The 26,405-nt window shown below is 40.9% G+C and overlaps 1 protein-coding gene across 2 annotated transcripts in view; it reads left to right on the top strand.

Annotated features, from left to right (window-relative positions):
- Positions 574 to 26,405, top strand: part of MEIOB (meiosis specific with OB domains) — a 42,113-nt gene continuing 16,281 nt past the window's right edge. For both annotated transcript variants that reach the window (XM_018040695.1, XM_018040693.1), the window contains exons 1-10: positions 574 to 775; positions 4,480 to 4,556; positions 7,867 to 7,924; positions 12,015 to 12,146; positions 13,875 to 13,947; positions 17,442 to 17,637; positions 19,857 to 19,957; positions 20,844 to 20,896; positions 20,985 to 21,080; positions 23,947 to 24,048. In XM_018040695.1, the coding sequence (XP_017896184.1) occupies positions 4,488 to 4,556; positions 7,867 to 7,924; positions 12,015 to 12,146; positions 13,875 to 13,947; positions 17,442 to 17,637; positions 19,857 to 19,957; positions 20,844 to 20,896; positions 20,985 to 21,080; positions 23,947 to 24,048 (880 nt within the window). In that variant the 5' untranslated portion in view covers positions 574 to 775; positions 4,480 to 4,487. The remainder of the gene's footprint in view (positions 776 to 4,479; positions 4,557 to 7,866; positions 7,925 to 12,014; positions 12,147 to 13,874; positions 13,948 to 17,441; positions 17,638 to 19,856; positions 19,958 to 20,843; positions 20,897 to 20,984; positions 21,081 to 23,946; positions 24,049 to 26,405) is intronic.

Raw genomic sequence — 26,405 nt, 5'->3', positions numbered from 1 at the left:
CCAGATTTCCCCGGCTACACTTAGCCTATGTTTGTAGCTGTGCGTTCAGCTGCTGCACTTTCTATAGCAACGTCTCCTGTATTTCTGCTGTTTTAGCAGAAAAGATCCCCAGCATCTTCCTGGACACCTGGTTTTTAGCAGCCTGGACTCCCGCCCGGGAGTCTGGAGGACAGGCTCGGGCCCCTGGGAAAGCAAAGAAACGGGAGCCACTCGCGGCCAGTCTCCCCGAGTCTCCCTCCTCACTACCCAGACTGCCGAGGGGCGGCGACCCTCAAGGCGCCGAGAGCCGCAAGGCGGGGCTGAGGGCGGAGGCAGGGCGAGGGGCGGGGCGGGGCTGGGAGTGGGCGGAGTCAGCAGAGCTTGGGAGGGGCAGTCAGGGAGTGAGTGGAACCGGAGTTTGCTGAGGGGGGCTGGGCGGGGTCGAAGCTGAGGGCGGGGCAGAGTCAGAGCGTGGGTGGAGTCTGAGATCGGTGGGAGGGGCATGCGCGGAGTCGGATCTGGAGGCGGGATCAGAACTCGGGGGCTGGGCAGAACCCAGGAGTGGGCGGAGTCTGAGACCGGCGGGGGCGGGGCCTGGGCTAACGGTCCAAGGGTGTCCTCCTCCCGCGGCGACCGTCGAGCGCCGGGACTGTGGGCAGAACGCGCTGTGGAGAAGAAGCCGAATTCCGGCCGAGCCGGGGAGGCGTCTGGGCGGGGCCTGCGTGCGGCTGGCTGCTGTCCAAGAGATAGAGAGTCTAGCCGAGCGCTCCCAGGAGCAGCCGGCGCGAACGCTGAGGTGAAGCCGGGTGGCGGCGGGCGGCGGGCCGTCGTCTGTTCCTGAGGGCAGGCCTCTGGGCCGCGCCGTCGGTGGTGGGAACGGTCTCCCTCCCCGGCTGCCCGCAGGCTCAGCGGGTGGCATTCAACCCGGTGCCCTCGAGAGGTGGAAGCCGGCGGGTTGCGGTTCGGGGGACGCGCCGGGGTGCCAGCCGGGTGCGAAGCGGGCAGCTGACGCCGGCTTCCGGTCCACACCCGCGGAGTCACAGTCACGGAGGAACACACAGGACAAGGGTTGAGTGTGCTCGTCCGCGTGGCGCGGCGAATGTAGACGCGCGGGTGTAATCGGTGCGGGGGGTATCAGCGCGTTCTGAGGTAACTCAGCGCATCGCCCGCCCGCTCCCCCCACCCCCAGCCTGGCTGACGCGCGGCCGGTCCGTGGGGATGACAGGTGCGTGCGGACACGTGCGCACGGGCACCGGCCCTGGAGGCCCCCACCCACGACTCATACCCCGCTCCCCGCCACCTCCACAGTGTTCCCTGTTCTAGAATGTCCTAGGTTTGGAATCTTCAGGTACATTTTAAAGCGTGGAGGGTTTAAAAGGGACAGTTTTTAATCTCTGTGTGCATGTCATGTCCCTTCCTCCCTCTTTCGTTCTTTTTTTCAAAGCAGTGTTTGGTTAAAAAAAAAAAAAATTAAGACTACCTTGAAAGTTTACTAGCAAGTGCTCTTTTTGTCTCCGTGCTGGTGAGTTCTCCAGTGATGGCCGGTTGCCCGTTTTCTTATGGCCAACTCAGAATATGCAAAACTTGCTGAGTTCCCACTGAAGGAGTAAAAACTACCCTTTTGAATTGGATTTATAAAAATAATTGAACAACTGTTCCCCTCTATGCATGGTGGTCAACTTTGTCAAAGTTTGTTAAAAAAAAAAAAAGTCTTTGGTTTGTGATGGAAGTTTGGGGGGATTTTCACCTACAGAAATAACCACATAAGAGGATTTCTCCATAGCAGCCCCAGCACAGGTCTGTAGAATAAACTAGATTATATAGGACCATCAATGCCAGCTCTTTGGAAGCTCTGTTGATCTAGAATAGTAGGTTACAATTTGTACTTGTTTCTGTAATTTAAATGCTGGATATAAATGTAAAATTAGTTTTTAACTAAAATTCTGTTTATCCAGAAAGTTAATTGTAGCAATATTATTCTCAAATTACAAATCAGGTTTCTTTTAGGACTCCTTCATTAATTTAGTCAACAAATAGCTAGCAGCTACTATGCCTGAGGTGCTAGCCTAACTAGGCACTGTAGGACACAGTAAGGGCAAAGGCAAGGCACAGCCCTGTCATCCTGAACCCCACCCTGTAATGAGGGAATTAAGAATGCTGAGAGAAGGAATAGAGGCTGGGGATACTTGAAGGAGGGTGATAAGATCTTCTCTTTAAGACCCCCAAAATGTTAAAGCTCTTGTCTTGGTGGATCTGAGGGTGGGGTTGGAGCGGATGCTCAAGGAAGATGGAACTGTGTGCCAAGGTCTCAGGTCCCCTTTGTGGAGAGGAGAGCTGCTGAGTTATCTGGAGAGTGGTAATCAACTGTGGAGGGGGCCGAGGGGGAGATGATATGTATCTGTAGTATAGGGCCAACCTCATAATAGTCACTCCACAACTATCACCTGTGACATTGCCACCAGGTTCCCTTAACTGGACTAGTTCCTCCACTACCTTTCCCTTTACCTCGTCAAGGTGCTGTGACTGTGGTCTTGGGGCTGTACACGTCTAGCGCCACACTGGGCACTGTTTTTCTTTATTTGCTTCTCTCTGAGCCACGCCTCCTGTCCTGACTCAGTACCTGATACATGTCAGACACTCAACTCACATGTGTTGAATGAATAAACTATGTATAAGACTAGGTAATAGCAGTACTCTAGATGAGGAGTGGCTGACCCTTGGGCTGAGGAGATGGCACTGGAGATGGAGAAACAGAGGTTTTTAAAATATATTTGGAAAATAGAAGGGACAGCAGTTGCTGATGAATGGTGTAATCTCTGTATCACCATACTGGCCTCTTTATTTCACGTTAATTTTGTATTTCTCAAAAACCTAGAGAAGTAAGTTGTTGTCATTTTCTTTTTGTAGACAGACACTAAAGTATACCACCATATATTTTTTTTTTCCACCATATATTTTGATTAACAGTAGGAAGTGAAGGAACTTCAAAGAGTTCATGTGATATTCCTCTAAGTAAGTAACCACCAAGAGATGTTAAGGGGTAAAATTTTGGAGAACTCAGTTTGTAGATGGATAGTATTTTTACACAAAATCTGGCTACTGAATAGTTTGTCTTCTCTAACCTCAAGTGTCTAGCACTTGACAGGCTCTCAATAAATGTTGGCTGAGTGAATGGATGAATGAATGAATCTGTCAGGCTGGCAAGTATTTCAGAGACTGAAATTGCATAGTGATCAATTTCAACCAGATCAGACTTGGCTGAAGAATAAATAGGACCTTAACACTGTTGAATTGTTTATTTTGGCTTGAATGCAGAAACTGCATTGGATAAGAATGAAAAGCAGTGTTCTCATCTGTCAAGAGCCTGTGGACATCTTGGCTCTTTATGTACACTATTTTGAATTCTCACAACAACCTTGTAGGGTAGATTATCCATATTTTGTGGATGAGGAGATTAAAGATCAGTAATTCAAAACATTTGACCACAGACTAGTGGTGCTGGAATTCAAAATCATATTTGAGTAATTGTGCAGCCTTCTTGAAACTTATCCTATGCATTGTGTCCTGAAAGTACAGCCTGGAGATGAGGGCATTCACTGTTAAAGAGGCCACATAAAATGAAGTGAAATCAAGTAAATCTGCTAGTTTGGTGTAGCTGACAACTGTTACTACACTAAAACCTTTTCTAGTGACTAAGTTGAGGGACAAGTCTCCGTTTCATTTATCTCGTGTTTACTGAGAGCTTTTTATGTGCAAGGTAGCATTGAAATGCACTCACAAATTGTGTGTGAGATGCTACTTCTGCCCTGATGGAACTTACTTACTGTAGAGGGGAGGGTGAAGTACTGCCTATCCCCATACACAATGTAACTAAAAGCATGATTCCAGGTGGTTACAGTGTAGTTTTGCTATGTTTTTTTAAAAGTAGGCTTTATGGTAATAAATATTTAAATCTGCAATGTCCCATCTCTCATCTGAAACTCTAAATTTGCTCAAACATTGACTTAATTTTTTTTTGCAAAGTGAACATTAAAAATCGAAACCTGACTATATCATTCATAACTTTAAAAGACCTTTTTAAAAATATACTTTTTACAGGTTGAATCTAACTTACATTTCACTGTTGTAATATAAAATTTTCCTGGAACTTCCTTGGTGGTCCAGTGGCTAAAATTCTGAGCTCCCAATGCAGGGGGCATGGATTCGATCCCTGGTCAGGGAACTAGATCCCACATGCCAGAGCTAAGAGTTTGTGTGCTGCAACTAAAAATTCCATCTTCCACAACTATAGACCAAAGATTCCTCATGCCGCATTGAAGATCGAAGGGCTTAATAAGCCTCAACTAAGATCTAGTGCAGCCAAATAAATAAAGTTTTCCCAAAGAATGAGTAGAATATCCCATACTTTCCTAAATACATTCTTTTTTCAGTCTTGGAATTTTTCAAGCTTTATTTCAGTTGTTTAACTTATGCATCTAAATTATATTTTCTAAAATGCAGATAAAAGAATGGCCAACTCTATTGCATCAAAGAACTTTACTGCACTTTCAAATCTGCATCCAAATATGGCTAATCTGGTAAGTTTCAGCAGTGCAGTAGTTCATTTGTTCTCTGTTGAAGCTTTAGATGGTGATATTACATTATGTCAACATTATTGATTCATTTCAACACATGCTTGTATAATTGACAAGTATACAGATACTCATTGCACTAGTGATTGTTAGATATAAACACTCCTAAACCTCTTTGTATTTATGCCAACTGAATGAAAATTCATCTTTTTTTTGTCTGCACATTAGGAGATTATAGATATGACTCAGTTTAGTTCAGTTCAGTCGCTCAGTCATGTCTGACTCTTTGCGACCCCTTGAATTGCAGCACGCTAGGCCTCCCTGTCCATCATCAACTCCCAGAGTTCACTCAAACTCATGTCCATCGAGTCGGTGATGCCATCCAGCCATCTCATCCTCTGTCATCCCCTTCTCCTCCTGCCCCCAATCCCTCCCAGCATCAGAGTCTTTTCCAATGAGTCAACTCTTCACATGAGGTGGCCAAAGTATTAGAGTTTCAGCTTTAGCATCAGTCCTTCCAATGAACACCCGGGACTGATCTCCTTTAGAATGGACTGGTTGGATCTCCTTGTAGTCCAAGGGACTCTCAAGAGTCTTCTCCAACACCACAGTTCAAAAGCATCAATTCTTCAGCATTCAGCTTTCTTCACAGTCCAACTCTCACATCCATACATGACCACTGGAAAAACCATAGCCTTGACGAGATGGACCTTTGTTGGCAAAGTAATGTCTCTGCTTTTGAATATGCTATCTAGGTTGGTTATAACTTTCCTTCCAAGGAGTAAGCGTCTTTTAATTTCATGGCTGCAGTCACCATCTGCAGTGAAGCCCAAAAAAATAAAGTCTGACACTGTTTCCACTGTTTCCCCATCTATTTCCCATGAAGTGATGGGGCCAGATGCCATGATCTTCGTTTTCTGAATGTTGAGCTTTAAGCCAACTTTTTCACTCTCCTCTTTCACTTTCATCAAGAGGCTTTGTAGTTCCTCTTCACTCTCTGCCATAAAGGTGGTGTCATCTGCATATCTGAGGTTATTGATATTTCTCCCAGCAATCTTGATTCCAGCTTGTGCTTCTTCCAGCCCAGCGTTTCTCATGATGTACTCTGCATATAAGTTAAATAAGCAGGGTGACAATATACAGCCTTGATGGTTCCTATTTGGAACCAGTCTGTTGTTCCATGTCCAGTTCTAACTGTTGCTTCCTGACCTGCATATAGGTTTCTCAAGAGGCAGGTTAGGTGGTCTGGTATTCCCATCTCTTGAAGAATTTTCCACAGTTTATTGTGATCCACACAGTCAAAGGCTTTGGCATAGTCAATAAAGCAGAAATAGATGTTTTTCTGAAACTCTTGCTTTTTCCATGATCCAGTGGATGTTGGCAATTTGATCTGTGGTTCCTCTGCCTTTTCTAAAACCAGCTTGAACATCTGGAAGTTCACGGTTTACGTATTGCTGAAGCCTGGCTTGGAGAATTTTGAGCATTACTTTACTAGCGTGTGAGATGAGTGCAGTTGTGCGGTAGTTTGAGCATTCATTGGCATTGCCTTTCTTTGGGATTGGAATGAAAACTGACCTTTTCCAGTCTTGTGGCCACTGCTGATATGACTAGTAATTGTTAAAAATTATTGGAAGTTTATTTGTATTATTTTAATTAAATATAGCAAAAAATTGGATATGACTTTGCGACTGAAAACAACAAATTAAAACAACAAATAAAAACAGATTAAATATTTAATATGCACTCAAATTTAGCATTGCAAAATTAAAGCATTTTTGTTAAGCAGCATCTATTGTCCAATCAAATTGTCCAAGTTATATACTGAAATACTTGTTATTATGTTGCTTTTGTGACAGAGGTACACAAATGGTGTGTTTCTGAAATCATTGTGTGAAATTTTATTTTGGTGAGAAAGGTTGTGGGGGCACCAGTCATTTCAAATTTGCCAAGATTGTTATTTATTTGAAAGAAATCTAGGTGAAATCATATCATAAGGTGAAGAGCTTACTATAAAGCAATTATCATACTCCCTTATCTTTCCTACCCCTGGCAGTCTGCTGTTTACATTTGGAATGTGTAAATCAGATTTCTTAAAATGAGATAAATTACATATAACTCTCAGAGAAAGCACTGGCAACCCACTGCAGTACTTTTGCCTGGAAAATCCCATGGATGGAGGAGACTGGTAGGCTACAGTCCATGGGGTCGCTAAGAGTCGGACACGACTGAGTGACTTCACTTTCACTTTTCACTTTCATGCGTGGAATGTCCCATGGACAGGAGAGCCTGGTGGGCTGCCATCTATGGGGTTGCACAGACTCAGACATGACTGAAGTGACTTAGCAGCAGCAGCAGCACATATAACTTTAATAGTTTGCAATTTAAACTTTATTAATGTTAAAAATAATTATCGCTGTTACAGTTTTTCTAGAAAGGTAAACTCTTTGCTAATTGCCTCTTCAGTTGGAAAATTTTACTTAATATTCCCACTAGTTGTTTTCCTAACAAAAGTCAGTGAGAGCTGCAGCATATGGAATTAAAAAAAACAATAACAGTGTGTCTAAATGTGATAAGACTAGCTAATAGCTCAGCTAGGATGTGGTAGTCTTAAAGGATTGCATGTATTTGAAATTGAACAGATTATTGCAAGGTTGAAATCAGTTGCTAGAATTATGCTATATAAGCTCATCCTTTCAGAAAAAGGTAGTTATTTTTATTTTTTAAAGTATTTAAGAATATTTAATTTTTCTTTATTAGTCGCTAAAGAGAAGATTAAAAATATTAAAGACATGTTGATCCCTTTAAGGTTTAAGATCTAGGACTTTAGAGCTTAGATTTATTAGCAGTGATATGCAAGTTTTGTTACAATCTAATGTATGTTACTGTCCAGCATGTTTGCATTAAGAAGCTAAGCAATTCTATGTGGATTGTTAGAAAACCGTATATAAAAGAAAGCTTTGAAGACCATGGCAAATTAAATTGCATTATACATGTGCTTTGAATGAATTCAGTAAGAACTGATAGCATAGGGGAGTTACTGTGCTCCACCTAGTGATTGAAAATAAAGTAGAAACATACTAAGTATTAAATGATTATATTTGTAATAGCGGTTAACTGTCTTATTACTTTGTATTATTCCTTGTAGAATGAACATTTATGAAGTTCTTTTAGATGTTTGTCTGGAATAAATACATTTAAATGGTTCCTAGTCAAAAATGTTTGTTAGAGCCAGTAAAATATAACAAGTCCATGAAATTAAATTTACCATCTCCATCTGTGTTTAATATTCCTCTTCTATAACCCTTTTGTTTTTCAGAAAATAATCGGCATAGTTATTGGAAAAACAGATGTCAAAGGCTTTCCAGACAGAAAAAGCTGAGTTCTATTTAACTCTTTGCTTCACTTTTCATCAACTGTGGCTTATGACTACAACAAAGTATATTTAAGTGATTAAATTTCTCATGCCTGTTTAACTCCCTAAGAGCAATGGCCATGTTCTCTATTGCATGGTAAAGTACTTGATTTAAGGCCACATGTGTGAGGGCATTAAAATCATTTTAATGGTTTTATTTGATATTTCTAAAGCATAACTTTAAAAGCTGTGTATACAGTATTAAAATAGCTAGTTAAATTGGTCAGGTCATTAATGTGTATCAATGTGTATTTTCTGAGCACCTCCATTGTGCAAAACCCAGTGTAAAGACTGGAGAAAGAAGTTGTAGTCTCTCTCATCATCCTCAGATATCAGAGCATCTAAGAGGATGGACGTGGAACCTGATTGACAGGGCTCACCCCTGAGTCTGTCCTATGTAGAGCCACAGAATCAGGGTAAACAAAGCTGGGATGAGACTTACATGAGCTTGTATATGTAAGAGTGTGTAACATAGAGTAGGAACTCCATGTAAACTGTCAGTATCAGATACAAGCACACAGGTAAATCTCATAGAAACCAGAAAGTGGTAGGAGGAAGGTTTTCCAGCATGGATGTTGGGACAGTGTTGAGGGAGGGAAGTATGCAGCAGTATCTGTGTATTTATTCAAAGAACTAAATGATTCAGGGAAAAAAAATCATCTTTCATATATGGGAAATACAGTTAAGTCTGGCTTTAGTGGTCCTTATTTAGTTGTCTGTGCAACAGTTTTAGGACTATGGAAACATAATCCAAGACTAAAATCAGATTTTTAAAATCAACTGACCTTCAGGGATTTCCCCAGCTGTTCCCAGCTGTCCAGTGGCTAAGACTTCAAGCTCCCAATGCAGGGGGCCCGTGTTTGATCTCTAGTCAAGGACCTAGGTCCCACATGCTGTGAGGAAGACTGAAGGTCCCGCGTGCAGCAACAGAGACCAAAACAAATAAGTGAAGTCAACTGATCTTCAAACTTTTATAGTTTACAGGCAGAGATACAATATAGAACGCCAAAAGTAGCAATACACTATTACTAGCTTCTAAAGTGTTTGTGCTTTTTATTAAAGGGTATGATATAAATCCTTTGATACATCTTGAGGGAATCAGAGTTCTAGTCAGCCAGCCAGTAATTTTGACAGAAGACAATTGTTTGAATCACCTGAGTAATCGTGGCTGTGTTAATTGACTTGTGGTATAGTGAAAGATCAGAGAAGGCAATGGCACCCCACTCCAGTACTCTTGCCTGGAAAATCCCATCGACGGAGGAGCCTGGTAGGCTGCAGTCCATGGCGTCGCTAAGAGTCGGACACGACTGAACAACTTCACTTTCACTTTTTGCTTTCATTGATTGGAGAAGGAAATGGCAATCCACTCCAGTGTTCTTGCCTGGAGAATCCCAGGGACGGGGGAGCCTTGTGGGCTGCCGTCTATGGGGTCACACAGAGTCGGACATGACTGAAGTGACTTAGCAGCAGCAGCAGCATAGTGACAGGTGGGCTTCCCTGGTGGCTCAGTGGTAAAGAATCCGTCTGCAATGCAGTAGACCTGGGTTCAATCCCTGGGTCAGAAGGACCCCTTGAAGAAGGGAATGGCTACCCACTCCAATATTCTTGCCTGGAGAATTCCAGGGACAGAGGAACCTGGCAGGTCACAGTCTGTAGGGTTGCAGAGTCAGACATGACTGAGTGAGCATTACACACATTTACACCATATTAAAAGGAAGACTTCTTTTTTGATTTAAATTTTAATATATTTACCTACTTTATTTTTGGCTGTGCTGGGTCTTTGTTGCTGTACACAGGCTTTCTCCAGTTGTGGTGAGCAAGGGCTACTCTTTGCTTTCTCTAGTTGCTATTCTCGGGTTTCTCATCGCTGTGTCTTCTCTTGTTGCCGGGCACAAGCTCCAGGGTGTGGGACTTCAGTAGTTGCAGCAGGTGGGCTCAGTAGTTGTGGCTCTAGGCTTAGTTGCCATGCGACATCTGGGATCTTCTTGGACCAGGGATCGAACCCATGTCCCCTGGATTGGCAGGTGGATTCTTTACCACTGAGCCACGAAGGAAGGCCCCTATTTGTATTCTTTATGATGATAGTCATTCTGACAGGTGTGAGGGAATAGCTCATTGTGGTTTTAATTTATATTTTCCTGGTAATTAGTGATGTTGAGCATCTTTTCATGTGCCTGTTGGCCATCTGCATTTCCTCTTTGGAAAAAATGCCTATTCAGTTCTTCCCGTTTTTTAAATTGGATTGTTAGGGTTTTTTTATGTTGAGTTGTATGAGCTGAAGATTTATGTTGAATATTGATCCCTGTTGGTCATATCATTTGCAAATAATTTTTCCCATTCAGTAGGTTATCTTTTCCTTTGCTGTGTAAAAGCATTTAAGTTTAGTTTCCAGTTGTTTATTTTTTGCTTTTACTGCCTTTGTTTTAGGAATGGATCCAATAAAGTACTGCTATAATTTATGTCAAAGTATGTTCTGCCTATGTTTTTCTCTAGGAGTTTCATGATATCTGGTCTTACATTTAGGTCTTTAATCCATTTTGCATTTATTTTTGCATATGGTATTAGAGAATGTTCTATTTCACTCTTCTACATGTAACTGTTCAGTTTTCCCAGCACTACTTATTGAAGAAAGTGTATTTTTGCCATTGTATATTCTTGCCTCCTTTGTTGTAGACTAATTGACCGTAATTGTGTGGGTTTATTTCCAGGCTTTCTATCCTATTTCACTGATCTGTGTGTCTGTTTCTGTGTCCGTATCATGCTGTTTGTATTTCTTTTTAAAATTTTTTTTATTTATTAATTGAAGGAAAATTGCTTCACAATATTATATTGATTTCTGCCATACAACAGTTTGAATCAGCCATAGTTATACATACATCCCCTCCATCTTGAGCTTCTTCCCCTCCCCCAATCTCACCCCTCTAGGTCATCACAGAGCACCAGGCTGGGCTCTCTGTAAATAGCAGCTTCTCACCTGCTACCTGTTTTCCACATGATAGTGTATGTGTGTCAACACCACTTTCTCCGTTCGTCCCACACTCTTCTTCCCCAGCTGTGTTCACACGTTTGTTCTCTACGTCTATGTCTTCCCTGCAAATGGGATAAGCAATGCCACTTTCTAGATTCCATCATATGTGTTAATATACGATATTTGTTTTTCTCTTTCAAACTTACTTCACTCTGTTTAATAGGCTCTAGGTTCACCCATTTCACTAGAACTGACTAAAACTCATTATTTTTATGGCTGATTCTATACATGGACGGGATTCCTTGGTGGCTCAAAAGGTAAAGAATTTGCCTGCAATGCGGGAGACCTGGGTTCAGTCCCAGGGTTGGGAAGATCCCCTGGAGAAGGGAATGACAACCCTTCTCCATTATTTTTGTATTTTGTATCTCCAGTATTTCTGCCTGGAGAATTCTATGGACAAAGGAGCCTGGTGGGCTCTAGTCCACGGGGTCCCCAAAAGTCGGACTCGACTGAATGACTAACACTTTCAACACACTACACACGGGCATCATCAGATGGTCAACACCAAAATCAGACTGATTGTATATGTACCGCATCTTTATCCATTCATTGTATTACTTGTTTAATTAGCAAAAACAATAAGGAAATTTATTTTGGAATTTATTCTGGAAAAAAGTGCTTGCTGACCCCTAGTGGTATCTTTTATTTTTTATTATTATTTTTGTTATCTTTTAGCTAGCACACATTTATTTGTTTTGAAATAATTTAGATCTGAATTATGACTTAGGTTAAAACAACAGTAAGAGAGAAATGGAGAATATAAGCTAATATCAGGATGGTTCAAACCTACATATTATTTCCCTCTGAATATAGAGGTAACTAGGGAAAGGGAACAAAGAGGTCACAGTGAGGTGAATTATCTACCTTGGCAGCTTTGCCATTCTTAAAGCATAACTTGTTGTAGAATTTATATCTGAAATAATTTTTTATACCATCTGTTCGAGTGTCTTAGCATCATAATAATCACCTTTGTTTAAAATTAAAACTTTTCATCTGAAAAATAAAAGCCTTGGTTTTCCCTTAGATATTGGATCAGAAAGGTACACTTTCAGTTTCACCATTCGTGATTCAACAACCCATTTTGTAAACGCAACATCCTGGGGCAGTGAAGATTACATCAGATCCCTTTCTGACAGCTTTAGGGTCGGTGAGTGTGGTAAGTTGACACTGATTCTTAAACTGTTTTTCTTACAGTATTAGTCCCATGACATGTTTGTGGTAACTACACTGAGGGCATTGGAATGAAATAAGACACAATTCTTATTCTCAAGAATCTTATCAGAAAAAATCAAGTGTTAAGAGTATAACACAAGGTATTCAGCATTTAGTTGAAACACAAACAGAATAATCACATACTTTTACTAGGAGCTCTATGATCTTTGGTTTATTTCCATTTCACTTTGCATCAGTCCCTCTTGTGACTGTGATCATATATCATTTTGTAAACATATAATAGAACTGCTAAGTAGACTTTGATAAAAGATGACATGAATTTTTGATGGAATTTTAAGAAATTTTTAGTCTAAAATAGCAAATCTTCATATCCTCTACCTACCCCAGTATCTCTGTGATAGTACAGTATAGTATATTAAAATGAACAAGACCTTGAGAACAGGTAGCTCTGGATTCAAATCCAAATACTAACACTTATTTACATAGTGGCTTTGAGAAAATTTCATAATCTTGTTGAGCCTCAACTATGAATTAATACCCAGTAGATTCTGATCAGTCTTAAATGAGATAGTGTGCCTGGTATGAAATGTAGAACTTAGTCACTCAATAGATAACAGCTCTAGCTTCATACAATAAACAAGAAAGCAGTATATCAGCTCTCTTTCATGGCAGAAAAAAGAGAAAGAGTAACAGACAATTAAACTATTCCTGTCTATCTTGCAATATCTAGCAGCCTATTATCCATACTGGTTACTCAGCACCCGGTCATACTATTAACTTTCAGGGTTATATAGTATCTTGTTAACTGAATAATAAGGTAATTGGACATATGACCTGTGAAGACAGAAAGCTCTGGAGACATCTCAGGGCCCAGGACAAGCAGAAGCATCTGTGGATGCATGCCATAACAACACTAACATAGACCTGAAGATATATTCGATAGCAACCTGCATTCCACACTGATGCTTGTTGTCAGGACGAGTGAGATGAGGGATTGTAAGGATGTAAATCTGACGATGCTTATAAAAGTAAATAAGAGTTTGGTGTGGCTGAGTAAAAAGATTATAGATTTTTGAATCAAAACAATTCTAACTCTACTACTTTCTAGATATAACACCTCAAGAAAATTATTTAACCTCTGTGAACTTCAATTTCTCCATGTGGAAAAAGGGATAATAAAGGGATGGTTGTGTGAGAAATTAACAAAATGCAGCACAAAATGTCTAACATAGACCATAGGAGATGGAAACCCAAAAATATTAAGTCATAAAGCTGACAAGTTGTAGGTTTCAAATCAGGACCCAGATTTTGCACTGCTCTTTCTAACTACTACTATTGTTTTTGAGAACAACTATGAATTGGGTGAAGATCAATTTAAGTGTTCATTTTATAGCAGGGTATATTGTAACCACATCAAATGCTCTGTATAACTAATCAACAAAGTAATATTTTTTTAACAAAATAATATTAATAATGGTCAAATGTCAGAATTTAAGCACATAGTATAAGAAGTATCATCTGAGATCAAATTGATTGGTCGTACACTAGGATTCCATTGCTTACAGCAAAACAAGAAAACAATTGTGAAGGATATTAACAGCAACTCAAAATTCAAAATAATATTGTAATGTTCATTGTTATGTACACTTGTTTTTTAAATTTATCCTGTTACTTTTTTGGTAATAGCATCTTATTTTCCCCTCTGTTATAGTGATAATTGAGAATCCTCTGATCCAAACAAAGGAATTAGAAAGAGAAGAAAAGTTCAGTCCTGCAACTCCTAGGTAAATCTAGTACAGAGGTCAACAACCTTTGTGCCAGAATGATTATTACTAATAGGTTTGTGTGTGTCAGATTCACTGGGAGTGGTGTAGGGGCTTCCCTAGTGGCTTAGATGGTAAAGAATCTGCCTACAATGCGTGGGTTCTATCCCTGGGTCGGGAAGATCCCTGGTGAAGGCAGTGGCTTCCCACTCCAGTATTCTTCCCTGGATAATTCCAATCACAGAGAAGTCTGGCAGGCTACAGTCCATGGGGTCGTAAAGAGTCGGACACGACCCAGTGTCTAACACTTTCACTTTTTTCACTTACTAAAGATGTGTGTACTTTAGGTTGAACATTCAGAGTTTAATTCTGCCACACAGTATTTATCTTTGATTATGAAATAATTTACCTTGACATAGGATCACATAAAAAATGACTTTATTTTTAATATTTTGATTCTCATTCTTCCCTGGTGGCTCACATGGTAAAGAGTCTGCCTGCAATGCAGGAGACCCGAGTTTGATCCCTGGGTCAGGAAGATCTCCTGGAGAAGGAAATGGCACCTACCCCAATATTCTTGCCTGGAGAATCCCATGGACAAAAGAGCCTGGTGAGCCCCAGTCCATGTGGTTGCAAAGAGTCAGACATGACTGAGCGACTAACACTTCACTTCACTTCTCATCATTCTTAGATTTACAGAAATTTGACTCTAGTCACATTAAACCTGAAAAATGAAAAGATAAATCTTAGAAGTCATATATCCATTTTACATCTCAGTTTATGACTCTCTTCACATGCCTTACTCTCTTAGTTCAGGTTTCCGGGAAGCAGAGTTCAGAGAAGACTTCTGTGCAGATGGTTTGTTGAGGGAGAGCTCTCAGAAGCAACCTGGAAAGACAGCTGTGAGGGAGGAAGGGATATCAAAGAGGCAGGTTCAGCAGGAACCCCACCTCGTCCTGACCCAGGTGGGAGCTCCGGAGTATCAGTGCTCAGAGTGCTACCCTCTGAAGAAAGGGGCCTGGGCTGGTACCCTGAGTTTACAGGTTATTGGCTGAAGTCTGCCCATGCTCCTATGGAGGTACTTCTGGCTGAGGGCAGATCTAGAGAGAGGGTGTGGCTGGTGAAGGGCTCAGGTGGGCACAGCAGTCTCTACTACACGCACCTGCACACCTTTTGACCTCATCTTACAGGCCTTATTTCTCTGCAGCCATATGGAGAGTCCTTACTTTGTGAATATCCTGGCTCATTCTGAGCTAACAGCATGGCATGTTCATTTCCCTCTGCAGAGAACAGTCTTATTTGCTCTTCTCCTCACTCAAGTATTGGGCTTCCTTTGTGGCTCAGCTGGTAAAAAATCCACCTGCAATGCAGGAGACCTGGGTTCGATCCCTGGGTTGGGAAGGTCCCCTGGAGAAGGGAAACAATACCCACTCCAGTATTCTGGCCTGGAGAATTCCATGGACTGTATAGTCCATGGGGTTGCAAAATCTGACACGACTGAGTGACTTTCACTTTTCACTCAAGTGTTAGCTTAAATATCATCTCCTTAGGTCTTCCATATCTACTCTGTAGTAGCACATCCAGTTCCCATTACTAGGACTTAGTCCTGTACACAGGGTTATAGGCACCATCATAATGGTGGCGCTAGTGGTAAAGAACCTGCCTGCCAATGCAAGAGACACAAGAGACGTGGGTTCAATCCCTGGGTCAGGAAGATCCCCTGGAGAAGGAAATGGCAACCCACTCCAGTATTCTTGCCTGGGAAAATCCCATGGACAGAGGAGCCTGGCAGGCTACAGTTCATGGGATTGGAAAAAGTCAGACATGACTGAAGCAACTTAGCATGTAATACTGATCGCAAGCCTGGATCATTTGATGAATTGTTCTTGTCTGTCTCCCTCTTGCGCATGTGAGCACTGTGAGGTCATAGGTCATAGTCTGTCTTCCTCACCACTTATCCCCTGGGGCCTGGATTGTGGTCTAGCACATAGTTGGCTCTCAGGAAGTGTTTGTGGAGCGAAGGCGTGAGTGAAGGGGAACACTCCTGGCAGAGGGTACAAACACAAAATCTCCTGGCCTTTCCCAGAACAGTTAGTCGTCTAAATCTCATGAAACTGTTGATATTCAACTTTTTTTCCCCTCTAAAATGATAGTTTCTTAGCCTCGGAATCTGATGTGGCTGGAGTATAGGTAGGGGAACAGCAGAAGAAGCAAGAGTGGGAAGTGGAGACCCTTCATAGACAGCTTTGCTTTTTGTATCAACCCAGAAGATCTTTGAATGGGGAAATAAGATATTCATATTCATGATTTAGAAGGTCACTTTGGCTACCTGAGGAGGACCAACTGTAGGAGAATAAAGCTTAGGAGACAAGACAGTAATTTGGGTGGGAAGTTATGAGGTAAACACCTAAGGCAGTAGCAGGGGATGAGGCAGGGGTGGCTGGAATAGAAGGTAAGAAAGAGGCTCCGTGGAGCACACTTGGAAGCTGATTGGCCAAAGGGAAGAGCACCTCAAGTTCAGCGTGTGCATAAGGTGCATCTGCTCCTACAGAGCTCCGAAAGTGAAAGTCGCTCAGTTGTATCTGACTCTTTGCAACCCTGTATAGTTCATGGAACTCTCCAGACCAGAACACTGGAGTGGTATCATTTCCCTTCTCCAGGGGATCTTTCTAACCCAGGGATCAAACCCAGGTCTCCCACATTGCAGGCAGATTCTTTACCAGCTGAGCCACAAGGGAAGCCCAAGAATACTGGAGTGGGTAGTCTATCCCTTCCAGCGGATCTTCCCGACTCGGGAATTGAACTGGGGTCTCCTGCACTGCAGGCTAATGCTTTACGAACTGAGCTATCAGGGAAGCCCACAGAGCTCTGAAGAGGTCAGGAAAGCATGTAGGTGGCACAGTCAGTGTCACAGAGTTGGAACTCAACCTCCCCCTAACACACAATGTTTTAGAGTGCTTTTACATGCTTTTTTTTTTTAAATTTTTTTTACAAAGGAAGAAACTGAAATTCAGTTTATTGGGCGAGATTAGACTATTAGTGTGCTTCACACTCAGACACAAATTGGTCTTTAAAATATTTTCTTAATGAATATAGATTTTATACAAAAAGTATTTTACAGTTTTTGAAGGTTTCTAAGGGGACTTCCCCGGTGGTCCACTGGTTAAGAATCCACCTTCAAATGTTGTGGATGCAGGTTCAATCCCTGATCGGGAAACAAAGATCCCACATGCAGTGGGACAACTAAGCCCATGTGCTGCAACAAGGATCCCACATGCTACAATAAGCACCCAAAGCAGCAAATTGGTCTTTAAAACATTTTCTTAATGGAAATAGATTTTATACAGAAAGTATTTTACAGTTTTTCAATGTTTTTAAGAGTGAAAAGTATATATCTTAATATAGTTTTTTAAATATAGTTTAAATTACAACCAAAATTTAACTGTGAACTTTGAAATATTTTTCTGTTAGAAATCATTTGATATTAACTTTGTGTGTGTGTTTTTACAATTTAGCAATTATAAACTATTGCTCAGTGAGAATCACTCAACGGTAAAACTCTGTTCCAGTTACGAAGTGGATGCCAAGTTACTTTCTTTGATATATTTACCTGTTAAAGAGTCTTGTGATTATTATTCACTGGGTGACATTGTTGCGAATGGACACAGTCTTGATGGGAAAATTATTAATGTTCTTGCAGCTGTGAGGTCGGTAAGTTAAAACCCCAACAAAGCCCAGTTCAATTTGGTGGGGGAGTTCTAGCATAGTATTTGTGTTTGGAAAGTAATAATCACTGAAGTAAAATTTCCTCTATATCTTGATCCATCCTCAGTTGAATTTAGAAAATTAAAGGAAAGGAGCATTTTACCTGAGAATGTGTAGCAAAATAAAATTGTATTTGAATGTTAAATGCAGCACACAGTCATAAATGATTCACTAACTATATGAGAGCTTCTCATACTTCAGTCAAACCAAGGCATGAATAGAAAGAGTAAATTCATTGACTTGACGATCTCCAGGAAGTTCTTTTAAAGAGTATATGTTGAATAAATCAAGGAATTAATTCAGTGCATGTTCTCAGAGCTGCCCTGAGATGGGGAACAGAGTGAAAAACCCAGGGTGCTATGATAGGGGCCCTGTCAGCTATCGGTGCTAGAAACCGGGGCAGAACTACAGTCCTTGGGGTTCCGAGGACTGTCTCACCACCTTTTGCATCCACACCTCCCTCTTAGCAATTACAGCAAGTTTTGAACTCCATTGGACAGAATAGAGTCACTTGACAGGGAGCAAATTTCCACAAAATAAAGTACACAAATAAAAATAAAAGAGCAAGAACAGTTCTTCAGTATACAAAATGATGATAACCGGGGGCGGGGCGGGGAAGGGAGGGAAATAGATTCAGATACTTGTAGTTAATGTTGTAAGTACTTGCTAATTGCATTTCCATGTTAAATAACTGCAAGAGTGTCAATCACCCCAATGACAGGCCAACAGAGGCACCGCCCCAACCGAGCCTAGCACAGTGTCTGCCACACAGTGAGCACTTGGCGTCAGTCAGGAATGAGGAATAAACACCCTACATGACAATCTTGACAATCAGAAAAATCCCTTTCTGGGCAACTTAGGTTCATCTTACTTAAAGGCAGAATATGATCTCTCAATTTCTCTGAAATTCTATGTAATGCCATTGTATTACAATGTAGTAAAAATTTTCTAAAACTCAGTATGAATATAAAACCTGCATGGGACTTCCCTGGTGGTCCAGTGGTTAAGACTCCACACTTTCAGTGCAGGGGCCCAGGTTCAATCCCTGGTCAGAGAATTAGATCTCGCCGCAATGAAGATTCCGCATGTTGCCACTAAGACCTGGTGCAACCAAATAAATTAAAACAAACAAATAAACAAAACCCTGCAACAGCTTTTTCCATCTCCCACTTCCGGCCTCTACTCTTTGAGTCTGATACCACCTTTCATAGGATTATATTATTTCATTTTCATGCCTTTCTTCTCCCATTTTGCTTCCATCCCTCTTATATTTCCTTTTCTTTACATTTTTATTTAACTTGTTCTTTCTTCTGTCTCACCTCTACTTAGGTTTCTTCCCTTTAAAGCTCCTTTTCATGTCGCTTCCTTGCTTGGTGTGACAAGTTGTTCTTTCCTTTGACTCTGTAACTTTCTCCTCCGTGGGCAGCTGTGACTCTTTCTCCAGCCCCTTCCCATGGAGCTCAGTCCTGACAATAGATCATGGAGGCAGTGCACAGGGGGCAGCTGACTGTCCGTGCTTGAGCCATTGCTATGTAGCCATCAGAGGTGCCTGCTGGTCCATTTGCGAACTCCCTGAGGGCACAAAGGGGCCCGAGTTCACCTCCACCCTGAATTCTCTTACACCACAGTGTGGACTGAATCAGTATATCAACACACATTCCCATTATTATCCCTCATGTTCTTCCAGCTGGTTCTTCCAGCTGATCCCTAAGAAGGCAGCAATGTGGTTATTGATAACCTGTACCTGGGCCAGCAAGATGCCTGGAGAGGTGAATCTATCCAATCACTGAGCTCCATGTGGGCCCTATGCTAAGCCTTAGGGACACACAGACATTGAAAGAAATCTTCTACCCTCAGTGAGTCCACACAGCTGTCACCCAGGGGGCCTGTCATGGAGTGTTTGTTCTGACACATTGGAAAGGCCCCACAGTCTTTGAAGCACATATGTATGTGTCTCTCTTCAATCAAAGTGTGTACCTTTCAACTTAAATATACCTAGTCTAGAGGTAGAAGATGCTTTTAAATACATATTAGTGAGTCTCACTATTTTGATATTTCTAATCTGTTGTTTAAAAGGTAAACATTTGAGTATTTCCATCAACAAATATTTAAGTACCTCTACAGCTATAGGTGAAGAAGAGTAACCATTTCCTTCCATTTCTAAGGTTGGAGAGCCAAAATACTTTACAACTTCAGACCGAAGAAGAGGCCAGAGGTGTGAAGTTAAACTCTACGATGAGACAGAGTCTTCTTTTGCAATGATATGGTAACTCCCCACATCTGTTCCAAACTGAAATCTGTGCTATTATTGCTAAGTCAGAACATTTTCATCTCATCAAGAGGTGATGGATGTCATATCAGGAGAGGAGTGATGATAGGAGGAAATGGTATTAAAAATAAACCTTCCTCTTGTGTGTCCAGTTATTACGGTCTATGATTACCTTAAAATGAAATCTTCTGAGGGCATGGGATTTCATAGTTGGATTCTATAGTAACTTACTTGCTATCATACTCTTTTGTAACAAATGATCCTTTACTAAGTCCCATTGATAAAGAACAAGACAGACTTTCTGTGATCCATTAGGCGGTACTCTGGAGCCAGGCCATGGGAAGATGGTGAAGAAGCAAGTTTTGTCACAAATTGGATTCTGGGGGGGGGCTCCCAGTGTGTCAGATGTGGGGCAGGGCTACACCCTGAAGCATCCCCGGGAATACTATGGTGTTGTCTAGACTCAAGATTGAATTTGAAACAGGCCTTCAATCCATCAGGTTCCTCAAGCAGTTTATCCATTATGGGGATAATCCCTTAATGGCATGAAAGAGTGACTTCACAATTTTTAGACTTGTAGTTACTCAATTCTAACTAGTGTGGAGTGACCTGGGTTATAGGAAAAGAGGAAATGGAAGGAGCAGAAGTTGTTAGAGATGGATGTGCTGAAGGAATGCTTTCCATAGGTGTTAAATTTTCTGTGAAATAGGCAGAGTAGCCCTGAAAAATGCAGGAAAAACCAAGCCCTTTCCTTGTGCCTTGGACCACATGGGGGATTATTAACCTCAGCCATTAAGACATCCTTTTTCTGATAAATAACATGGTCACTGTCAGTGTTTTCTAATGTATCTGATTTTTGTCACTTCTTTTTTTACACATGCAGTTGGGATAGTGAATCTATTCTACTTGCACAGAGCTGGGTGCCACAAGGAACAGGTATTGCGTACTTCAGTGATTGTGTTCAATATTTGTAATTTTTTATCCTCTAGTGTAATAATTTTAAAATGGCTTTTTCCCCAAACAGTAATATTTGCTGCAGATGTAAGGATAAGTTTTGACAAATTTCGGAACAGCATGACAGCAACTGTGATCTCAAAAACCATTATTACAACTAATCCAGGTAAAAAGCTATCTGAAATTTTTAATCCCTTTGGAAATGACTATATCATGTATTCCAATATTTGTACAGTATATTTAAGAATGAAAATGAAGCTTGGATTTCATTTGAGTTAAAAGTGAAAAGCTGCCTTATATGACTTTTAAAACTTACAGTGAACTATATCTTTGATATATTTACAAAAGAAATGTGAAAAGCCAGACTCATTTGTAAAGCATTATCCCTTGTGTTAATTTTGAGAGATCAATGCCATTGATTAACCTAAATTATTAACCATTTAAAAATAAATCTGATTTCACTGCATTCAAGTAATTTAGTGCTGGAGCATGGAGAATATGTATGTAGTATCATCATGTGATACTTAGTTCATCACTGTGAGTGGTTGTGAAGTGGTTACAGTTTGTCCCAGCGTGAAATGAGGGGAGTAGGACTGGGGAGAGGAGGGGGTGCCCTGATGCATATTGAGGTTACTTGTGGCCCAGAGAGGAAGGCCCACTCAGCACCCCAGGAGAGCACAGAGGTCCCAGAGATGAATAATCCTTCAAAAGTCTTAAGAGAATATAAAGGTAGCAAGTATCATTTTAACTATGTGCTCACTCTACTGATTCATGACAAAGCAGTAACAGTGACTGAGAACTATAAAGCAATTTTATGTCTTTGACCAAACCATTATCAGAATTTTTAGAAGTGAAATTATTGAGATATGGTGTAAAATAGCAAGACTGTGTTTTAATACCAGTAATTAGATCTTGCTCATCTACTGCAGAAATATTGTCCCCTTGAAAGCAGTATCATGGGAGGTGATATGGCACTCATTGATTTGTTCTTGTTTAACTCTCATCTACTACACACGTGCTGTGTGCTGAGCACTGTTCTGGGTCCAGTGACCAAACACAGATATCTCTCCTGCTCACAGAGCTCACATCCTAGCAGCGGGGAAACAGAGAATGAACAATTAGGATAACACATCCAAATTATGGAATTTGAAATGATTGAGAAGTAAAAGAGAACAGGGTTGGGAGGGTCCAGAATGCCATGGTGTGTGTAGGGCAGGTTGCTTGTTTACATAGAGTGGTCAGGTAGGCTCAGTGAGAGGGTGGCATCTGAGCAAAGACAGTTGCGGGCTGGGGTTGTGCAGTGGTGTTAACCATGGGGAAAGAGCACACTGGGCAGAGGAGCCAGCCAGTACAGAGGCTCTGCGGCCAGTGTGGCTGGAGCTGAAGGAGCAGGGCAGGAGAAGGGGTTGAGGTCAGAGAAGAAATGGAGGTGATCGGAAGGCCGTACAGGCTGCCTTCTACTCTGCAGGAAGGGGAGCCAGGCAGTGGCATTATCTAAGTTCTAAAAGGATTGCAGTGACTTCTTTTACACTGGTGGTGACACAACCATGGTCTGTTCAATTCTTTTTTTTCTTTTGAGAAGGGTACTATGGTTTCTTATTTTTAATAATATAATAATACTAATAGGCTATTTTTAGTGCTTTCAATAACATCAGTGACAGAGTCTCCATTCTCTAAGGGTAAATTTGTTCTGGGAAAATTTCTAAAAGACAGTTGGGATTGTTTGATGGAAAAGGTTATCGAGCTTGATGGTACTAATTGTCTCGAAACTTCAAGATTAAGTTAAAGAGACAGATTCGAAGGATATTGTGCATTTGGCTCTGAAAACAGATTCAGAAGGGAAATGTCAAAGTGTTTGAGCAATGTCAACATAATTAGAATAAATGCCTTACTTATTATTAAGGAGATGAATACAAGGAAAATATGTATAAGGGTATATAAATTTCAATATGCTTTTAAAAATCAGCCTTATTTCTAATTTCCTGGGTTACACATGCCACATAGAAATTAAGAATCTCTAAATGGTTTGGTGGTCAGATGTGGAAGGAAGAATTTCTGTCCTCCCACAGACAGTCTGGAATGGACCTGTTGTCTTTAGAGATCTTGACAGCAGTGCCACACCCCACCCTTCCTACCAGTTTCTGCCCCAAGATTCTCATTAATTTACAAATATTTAGTGAATGCCTTTTATTTACCAAGTAGTGAGGTAATTTAAACACTTTCTGGAACAAGGAAGTACCTGAGAGGATGGACGCTGAAATGGATGGAAGGATAGTCAGTATATCAGACACTGGAAGTACAGAAATGAAAAGACAAACCCCCTGTCTGGGATTCTGGTCTAGTTCTGGGAAAGAAGCAACAGTGATAAGACTTGTGCTACAACAGGGTGAGGAGAAAGAAACCCTGACTCTGTCCAGGGGTGTCAGGGGGTCTGACATCGGCAGGATGGCTTGCAGAATGTTTGGGGGAAGGCTGGAAGACAAGCAGATGTTGGAGGTTGGGGCTTGGGGTTGAAGGGTATCAGAGTCGGACAGCGCCTTTTCAAAATCAGATTCATGCCTTCTGGCACATTATCTGACTATCCCAGAGAACATTCATGTCCCATTTGAAGAATAAGCTCTTCAAATAACCTTAACAATTTTTTTCTGATGAGAGAAGAAATACATACAAAATTCAGAAAATATATAAAAGCATAAAAAAGAAAACAATGATCAACTATAAATTCTTCATCTTATAAGAAATAATCATTTCTTCGATATATATTCTTCCAGATAATTTTGCTCATGTCTTTTTAAAATCAAAGGAAATGGTATGAAATGTTTTGTAAACTGCTCTTTAAACTCATGAAATCTGCTATACATCTCTCTGTGTTAATAGAGAACACCATCACATTGTTAATGGCTTTGTAATATTCTATTTGCGGTATTCTTTTATGTCTTCACTTTTTACCATTAAAAATAGTTTTGGATCATTCACAGTTATTTAAAAAGTGATCAGTTTGCAGTTTACTTATTATGCATTTCCAATTTAAGATACACCGGAAGCTAACATCCTTCTGAATTTTATAAGAGAAAATAAAGTAATGAATCCTCTGGATGATGAAATTGACAATTATTTGAAAGAATCCATGAATTGTAAGTAACCTTTAAATATTATTTGAATTTTTTAAAGGCCAGAATTTGGGTTTATAAAGTTACTTAGTAAAAGACACTGTATTCTCATTATGTAACTGCTATGTGTGTACATGCTCAGTCACTTAGTCATGTCCAACTCTTTGTGACCCCATGGACTGTAGTCCACCAGTCTCCTCTGTCCATGGAATTTTCCAGGCAAGAATACTGGAGTGGGTTGCCATTTCTTCCTTCGGGGGATCATTCTGACCTAGGGATTGGTAACCGCTATACTTCTGCTTTAAAAAGGTAGTTTAAAACTTTTTGAGATTTATGTAACCTCTTGCCAATCTGATGAGAGTTAATGACCCTCTCCCTAAAAAAGCAGCTGTAGCCACATACAGAATTTTGTGCAAAATGTCATGTATTCACAGACCCCAGACTTGACTTGACTTTAAAAAGGATGCTGTTTGCTGCCATCTGTAGCTTATGCTTAGAATGGGGAAAAGCAGACCAAGGGCTTAGAAGGAGGCTGTAACTTCATCCTAAGGGGTGAAATTCTTTCTCATAACTGAGGACAGCCAGTTCATCTCAAGAGAGTAACAATTCAGTTAATCGAGGAAAAAGTATTCTGCAATCATCTTAACTTGTGAAAGAAGAACTTTGTTATGCATTGCTGGGGGATTTTTAACACTTCCTTTCTTCATCCTCTCTCTCTCTTTTCTCCTGTGCAGTGCAGCTTGTGGGGGTTCCCCAATCAGGGATTGAGCCCTGGCCCTTGGCAATGAAATCGCCAAGTCCTAACCACTGGACAACCAGGGAATTCCCAACACATTTCCTTTCAATAGCAATCACTAATAGAAAAAAACCAAACAAAACAAAACTACTGGTTTATAATTATCATCTTTTTGCCTACAAGAAGGGATAAGCTTAAAGTTGTATTATTTATTAGAGTTAAAATAAAGCTACTATTGTTACTTTGGAAGCGTTTTTAAATGTCCGGTCATTTGTGGAGAATGCCATTTCCGGATACTTCCAGGAAGCCCAAAAGTGTTCACTGGGCCTTGAGATGGATTTGCCCCACTGTATCTCAGTCCCTGCCTGTCTCTGAACCTGAAAATGGGGACAAGAACAACAGTGTCTATTCTTGTCTTCTCTAGGCTACTCAGAGCTATCACATTTGAGTGGAGAATATTTTCCTGATCAATGGCTCATATCAAAGTAACCACAAAAGTGGTACTTAAGTTTCCCTTTCTTTTATTTCACTGTGGAAACTTTTTTTTTTCCACTGTGGAAACTTCTATCATTAAATTTGTTCAGAGGCAAAAATGAGTTGCAATGTCTTTTAAAATGCTCATTATTCCCATGAATAATAGGTCGAAACTGATTAGATATTTCAGAATAAAACTATCATAATACTTTCTTTAAAGCTTTTGTTATTTTTAGTTAAAATAATGTTCAATATTTAAAAAGTAAACACAACACAGAATATAGCAAAAACCCAGAAATAGAGTTATTTTGTGAAAATCTTCCAATCCATTTTCCAATGCATATGAGCTGACAGCAGGATAAAGACATAAAAGTAAGATAAATAGATACAAATAACTGGACCTTTTATTGAAGAAAATTAAATTTCACGTCCCTTTCATGAATCACAGCCTTGTCATGGGGAAGGGGCTTGCATAACTCAATCCTAAAGGAAATCAACCCTGAATATTCATTGGAAGGACTGATGCTGAAGGTCCAATAATGTGAAGGTCCAACATCTGTGCTTATGTGAAGAGCTGACTCATTGGAAAAGACCCTGATACTGGGAAAGATGAGGGCAAGAGGAGAAGGGGGTGGCAGAGGATGAGATGGTTAGATAGCATCACCGACTCAATGGACATGAATTTGAGCAAACTCTAGGAGATAGTGAAGGAGGCTGGTGTACTGCAGTGCATGGGGTCACAAAGAGTCAGACATGACTTAGTGACTGAACAACAGCAACAAAATTTCATCTGCTTAACAGCAACAAAAGAAAAGAAAGTAGTAAAGCGCTGAAGAACTGGGCAACTTCTGTTAAAAGCTTTCTTACCTAAGTTATGTTTGGACCTGTAAGATTTCTCTAAGATTAAGAAAAATAACAAATGACTAAGGGGTTCTTTGGAAGGAATGATGCTAAAGCTGAAACTCCAGTATTTTGGCCACCTCATGCAAAGAGTTGACTCATTGGAAAAGACTCTGATGCTGGGAGGGACTGGGGGCAGAAGGAGAAGGGGACGACAGAGGATGAGATGGCTGCATGGCATCATGGACTCGATGGACGTGAGTCTGAGTGAACTCTGGGAGATGGTGATGGACAGGGAGGCCTGGCGTGCTGAGATTCATGGGGTCGCAAA

The sequence above is a fragment of the Capra hircus genome, chromosome 25 (genome assembly GCF_001704415.2).
Source record: "Capra hircus breed San Clemente chromosome 25, ASM170441v1, whole genome shotgun sequence".
Lineage (NCBI taxonomy): Eukaryota > Metazoa > Chordata > Mammalia > Artiodactyla > Bovidae > Capra > Capra hircus.
The sequence above is the reverse complement of the archived record's forward strand: the minus strand, read 5'-3'. Positions and strand labels throughout refer to the sequence as shown.